This window comes from Phyllopteryx taeniolatus, unplaced genomic scaffold (assembly GCF_024500385.1).
Source record: "Phyllopteryx taeniolatus isolate TA_2022b unplaced genomic scaffold, UOR_Ptae_1.2 contig_152, whole genome shotgun sequence".
NCBI classification, from domain to species: Eukaryota; Metazoa; Chordata; class Actinopteri; order Syngnathiformes; family Syngnathidae; genus Phyllopteryx; species Phyllopteryx taeniolatus.
Window position 1 is genome coordinate 7,501 of NW_026903074.1, and position 6,398 is coordinate 13,898.

Genomic DNA, 6,398 nt, shown 5'->3' on the forward strand with positions numbered 1-6,398 from the left:
CCTACAATTCCATTGCAACATGCTGGCAATTTTTTTTTTTGTCTTGGGTTTGTTGTCCCATTTCTGTCGGGCCAATTATATACTACTCGTGCACTCACTGTAGTAGTCTCGCCACGCTGCACTATTTGCATATCTGTTGTTGACAAATACTGGACATACTTGGCAAATAAAGATGATTGGTTAGAGCGTCAGCCTCACAGTTCTGAGGACCCGGGTTCAATCCCCGGCCCTGTCTGTGTGGAGTTTGCATGTTCTCCCCGTGCCTGCGTGGGTTTTCTCCGGGCACTCCGGTTTCCTCCCACATCCCAAAAACATGCATTTATTGGAGACTCTAAATTGCCCGTAGGTGTGCATGTGAGTGCGACTGGTTGTTTGTTTGTATGTGCCCTGCAATTGGCTGGCAACCAGTTCAGGGTGTACCCCGCCGCCTGCCCGATGACAGCTGGGATAGGCTCCAGCACGCCCGCGACCCTAGTGAGGAGAAGCGGCTAAGAAAATTAATGGATGGATGGATATTTGACTTGTAGCTGAAACATTAATTAAAGAATATTAAGTCAATTGGGTTAGTTAAACACACTTTGCCTTTTAGTTTGATATTGATACTGATTATAAAGAACCCTGAGTCAAATGAGGGCTCCTAAGAAAATGGATGTTCATAATTTGCCCGCCCCTTATTTAAACGATGCAGACTTTTTTCACCCAGCCCCCTAAAAGAATCAGAATCGAGAATAGTTTTGAACCGGAATCGAAATGGGGAACTGGAATCGGGACCGTAATCACTCAAACGATGCCCAACCCTAATCCACGGCAAGCATGCAAATAGGTTTGTGATTGGCTAAGATGTATTTGCAATTGCGAGCGGGAAAAATCTAAACCATTATTGTTAATTTTGCGATATCACTATCTTGAATGTTCATAACTAGATATCAGCAATGACATATCGTTCAGCTCCAATGATGCACCGATAACAAAATTATTGGCCGAAACCGGAAACGGGGAAACCCATGCCGAAAGCCAAAAATACCAAACAAACACCAAAAGAAATCATTATGCCAATTATTAGTAAAACTGCACTTTTGGCTATGACTCCAGAGCTGCCAACATATGAAGCTGCTGAAGTAAGTATTTAATACGTCACCATTTTCTCATTAAATATATATGTATGTTTATAATATAAGTATTTAACGTCACTATTTTTCTCACTAAATATATTTCCAAAGGTGCTAATGACATGAAAATTTCACCAGATGTTGGGAACAACCCAAGTCATCCATCCATACAAAAAAGGTAAAACTAATGAGCTCAGAAATTAAGTTGTGTGTAATAATATGAAATGACACAGGGAAAAGTATTGAATACATGAAGGGAGGTGCAAAAAGGCATGGAAAGCCAACACAACACCTAAAATCTATCAATAATCAAACAAATCAATCAAATAATCTAGTCCCTTGTCAGTGCAAATGAATATCAGCTGTTTCAGCCCTAATTGAAGGCCTATAAAAAGGTCTCATTGCCAAGGTGTGAGTCAAGACACATCTCATGATGGGTAAGAGCAAAGAGCTGTCTCAAGACCATCGCAAACCAATTGTTGCAAAACATAACGATGGCAATGGCATTGGTTACAGATGCATATCTAAGCTTTGAATGTTCCACTGAGCACGGTTGGGGCCATAATACATAAGTGGAAAGCCAATCATACCACCATAAAATCCTCCTCAAACCCTTGCGACTGCCTTACTGAACCCCTGGGGTTCGATCAAACCAAGGTTAAGAAACACTGCGTTAGAGAGATACAGTAGTAGTAGGCTTACGATGGTACTACTGAGTCTGTACCTCTCCAACGCAAGATCTCAGGTACATATAACAAACAACTTGGAATTAATACGGTCGTGACTGATGTGTTTTGATTACCACAGAAACTTAGCTTAACCCAAGCATATGCGATGCTAGCATGCTGCTAGCCAGCCTTTAAAAAGTGGGAGGCATATACCCAAACTGTTGTAATTCCTACACTGTTTACAAGGGCCGCACGACATTGGGGAGAAAAAAATTAGATGGCAATATCTTTTAAACCTGCTATATATAATGCAATGTGAAATAATACAGGATCAGTGTTGGGAAAGTTCATTTTCTATGCAAACTAGTTCAAATTTCAGTTCACCATTCCAAAAATGCCATGAAAAAGTATTGGCCCCCCCGACTCAAATTCTTATATTTTTGCATAGTTTTCCCAATTTAATGTTTAAGACCATCAAACAAATGTAAATATCAGACAAATATAACCCAAGTGAAATTAAAATGCTGCTTTTAAATTATTTAATTTATTAAGGAAACAAAAATATTAAAAGTTACCTGGCCCTGTGTGAAAAAGTAATTAGCCCCCCCCCCCCCCCATTATTAAATTATGAATTAATTGTGGCTAATCACAATTTTTGGTTATTTTTCACTGATCACTCCTAAGCATGATTACCTCCAGACCTGTTCAGTCAAGAAATTGCTTAAACAGAATCCGTCCCGACAAAATCAAGTCAGATAAAAGATCTAAAAATGCTGCAAAAACCTGACACGATCCAAAGAAATTCCAGAACCGTCAAGAAATAAAGTAATTGACATCTATCAGTCTGGTAAGAGTTTAAAAAAAAAAAAGCTTTTTCTAAAGCTTTAGGATTCCAGTAAACCTTAGGGAGAGCCATTATCCTCACATGGAGAAAACATGGAATAGTGGTGAACCTTCCCAGGAGTGGCCGGCCTACAAAGATTATTACCCCAAGAGAACAGCATCTAGGAGGCCACCAAGGAACACAAGACAACTTCTAAAGAACTGCAGGCCTCCCTTTCCCCAGTTAAGGTCAGTGTTCATGACACAACAATACGGAAGAGACTGGGCAAAAATTGAATATCCATGGCAGCATTCCAAGGCGAAAACCACTGCTGACTGCGAAAACCACTGCTGACAAACAAATGCTTGTCTTAAGTTTTGGGGGAGAAAAAATAAATGAATCTGAATGCTTCCCAAGATTTGGGAGAATATTATATGGGCGGACGAGATGAAAGTTGAGCTTTTTGAAAGGTGTGTGTCTCGTTACATCTGCCGTAAATGTAGCACAGCATTTCAGAAAAAGAACATCATACTAACAGTCAAACATGGTGGTGGTAGTGTGAGGGTCTTGGGCTGCTTCAATCCTTCGGGACCTGGACAACTTGCTATGATTCGTGGAACCATGAATTCTGCTCTGGAACACAAAATCCTGAAGGAGAATGTTCAGCCATCAGTTTGTGACCTCAAGCTGAAGACCACTTGGCTTCTGCAGAAGGATAACGATCCAAAACACACCAGTAACTCAACTACTGACTGGCTAAATAAAGAATGAAGGTTTTGGCGTGCCCTAATCAAAGTCCAGACTTTAATCCGATTTAAATGCACTAACATGACCTTAAAAAGGTCGTTCATGCTCTAAAACCCTCAAGTTTTGCTGGATATAATTCTGCAAGGAAGAGTTGGCAACAATATATCCACAGAGATTTGAAAGACTCATTGCCAGTTATAGAAAATGCTTTATTTCAGTTGTTGCTACTAAGGATAGCCTAACCAGTTATTAGGTTTAGGGGACCATTATTTTTTCACACAGGGCCAAGTAATTTTGAATAGGTTTTTTTTCCCCTTCATAAATGAAATCCCCATTTAAAAACAGGATTTTACGTTCACTTGGGTTATATTTGTCTGATATTTACATTTGTTTGATGACCTTAAACATCAAAGTGGGGAAATTATGCAAAAACGTAAGAATTTGAGAACGGGGCCAAAACCTTTTCATGGCACTGTACTTCTGTTTGACCCAGTTTTGTACCCGCTTTGTCCATATTTGGCTTAGACTGCCAGCTTCCTCTGATTGGTTGCCGCTGTAGAAGACCCACTTGTGAGAGCACACGTTTGTGATGTTGACAGCATTAGCTCAGCGGTGGCGAGGGAGGCGGAGATCGTTGCTAGTGATGTAGATAAGCTCCATGGATGAGTGACACTCTCTCGCACTGCACCATACTGTATCACAATCCTGATAATTTTTGGGTTCATAGCTATGCAAAAAATGAACTATTTCAATATTTTTCATTGCCATTGGGACTTGATCCTGAAACTCAAAGTCCTTACAGCCTGATCAGTGGTCGTTGCCCTTTGTTTCTGATCTGTATAATCCACCAAAGTAGTAGTAGACAAAATGCATGAATCGCTACATGTTTCTGCTGTAACTGTGCTCGATTAGCTTTGTATGAAAGAAGAGTTCAAAGTTCATACTTATTTGTCTTGACGCAGCTGTCCGCCAAGAACAGAAGAAATTGTGACTTTGGTCAAAATAGCATCCAAACCACAAGTGTGAGGGAGTAGGACAGTAGCTGGAGCAACCGGCAAGGAGATATCTAAAAGGGGCCTATTATTTTATCATCCCGAAACACTTCCAGAATAAATTAATTGAGGAATTTTTCATACACATTGTATCGCAAATATCTCAACCATAACATGACATATTTTGAGTAAATGTAATGTAGATTAAATCCCAGTATTAGTAACAAGGTCATTATCAGAATACTTCAACATCATAAAAGTGTAAGATATATTCAATCAGATCATGCTTCTGCCAAATTCTGCATGATATAATCGGTAGATTATATCCATCTCTGCACGACAGCCTAGATTTGAACAAATGCAAGGCTTTTAGCTGCTATGCACAAACACAAGGACATTTATCAGGTATGTAACTTGTGAAACAGCGTAAATTACAGTGCATCATCTTATTTATGTTTAAGTGGTGAAAACAGAATTCAGTGTCTTGATAGATTGACCTAATAAAAAATTTAAAAGCCTTTGAGCATGCCTTGATATAAATATCACATTGTTAACCATACGAAATAAAATAAAAAATAAATGACATTCAAGATATCTGGATGGGCGAATGATAAGGCAAATGTCGACGATCAGATTGACAAGATCGGTGCATTTGGCCTTGATGCGCAGAGGCCTCCACCTTGGCAGCAGCTGTTGAAAACGAGCTGGTTCCCTGTAAAGAGGCATCAGTGTGTTGTTGTGCTCGGGACACATTCGGATTCAACTGAATTTGGGCCGTTTGTCTCATGAGGCACGCCGTTCAGCTATTTTTTTTTTTAGAACGAGATGGCTGTCAAGTATGAGTATTCTATTTTGAGTGTTAGTTCGTGACAAAAAAAAAAACGAAAAAAAAAACCGTTCCACTCAGTACTGTCGTGTTAAAGGTTAACACGTATAGTTCGTATCCATTTTGTGGCCTATTTATTCTGTGATCCTAGCATAATACTTGCACGTTAGTCACAAGTCAAAACTAGATTCGGAAACGTTGGTTAGCCTAGGCTAACTACCGTGCTTGCATAAGTGATAGCTGTTAGCTATAGCTCCTAAATACCATCATAGTTCCTAATGTACATCACAAATTGTGTCTTTGATCAACAAGTACAATCTAGGGAGTGCGTCAAATACAATGTCATGGCACTGCAAAAAAAATAAAAATAAAAATAGCCAACGACATTAGTGATAAATTGGAAAGGAAGCAGTGTTGATGAAGTGTGAATTTCAATATTGTTATTGGATGTGTTGTCGAGTTGAGTGAATTCACCATTTCGGCATTTGTCTGCTCGTTTGAGAAGCAAGGGCAGAAAGTCAGTTTTTACTGGATTCACCACTCACACCGTCAACAAGAGTGAAAGACATAACCTTCGTGACAAATACGAGCTAAGGCACTTTATCGGTGTGATTTACGTTACTACTCCACACAGCATAAAGGCAAATCTCTCACCTTTGTAATGGACCCTCAGGTTGTTCTGTGACAGCCCAATATAGCTGTATTTATCCTTGGGACTCCATGATCGGGGTAAAGGGGTCTCTTCCTCGTTCACGGCCGGGTAAAGCCGCTTGAGTCGCTCATTCAGCTCGTGTTCTTGGTAATTAAAAACAGGATCCCCCAACGACAGGCTCCCCGTACCAAGCTCTGCCATTTTTGGCTCGTGTGTGGTCTCTTAATGTCCGTTTCTTTCTTTGCAAAGCCCCGTGTCACTCCACTGGAACTGTACGCTGAAAGTGAGAGGGACTGTGAGGAGAAAATAGCAGCGGTGTGACATCCACGGATAAGCAATAGAATGTAGTCACTGTAGGCTGTAACAGTGCCCTGTGGATATTGTAGTTTTCAACTACGCTCATTCATCATAACATTTCCAGAAAAGACTACACTGCTTCGCTACCGCCCCCTCAGGGGTCCTTCACTACCGAGGTGCCGAGAAAAATGTAGTTTTTCTAATTATATGGGGTAATGCGTTTTCTACAGACTTTTTTCCAGGTTCACGTTACAAATATTCACTCTTCATATTAGATATGTAAA

The 6,398-nt window shown here is 40.2% G+C and overlaps 1 protein-coding gene across 1 annotated transcript; it reads right to left on the reverse strand.

Moving 5' to 3' along the window:
• Window positions 1-3,141: 3,141 nt before the first annotated feature.
• On the reverse strand, window positions 3,142-6,183 carry LOC133473171 (ran-binding protein 10-like). Its single transcript, XM_061764755.1, has 2 exons — window positions 5,820-6,183; window positions 3,142-3,248 (listed from the first exon to the last, which is right to left on the reverse strand). The coding sequence occupies exons 1-2, from the start codon at window positions 6,016-6,018 to the stop codon at window positions 3,205-3,207; spliced, it is 243 nt and encodes an 80-aa protein (XP_061620739.1). The 5' UTR covers window positions 6,019-6,183; the 3' UTR covers window positions 3,142-3,204.
• Window positions 6,184-6,398: the final 215 nt, after the last annotated feature.

Bases quoted from the DNA above. Each gene is read 5' to 3' on its own strand.
- LOC133473171 (XM_061764755.1), bottom strand. From the start codon at position 6,018: ATGGCAGAGCTTGGTACGGGGAGCCTGTCGTTGGGGGATCCTGTTTTT. The intron at 3,249-5,819 runs GTGAGAGATTTG...ATTCTCCTTCAG, and splicing joins CCTGAGGGTCCATTACAAAG to GATTTTGTGTTCCAGAGCAG.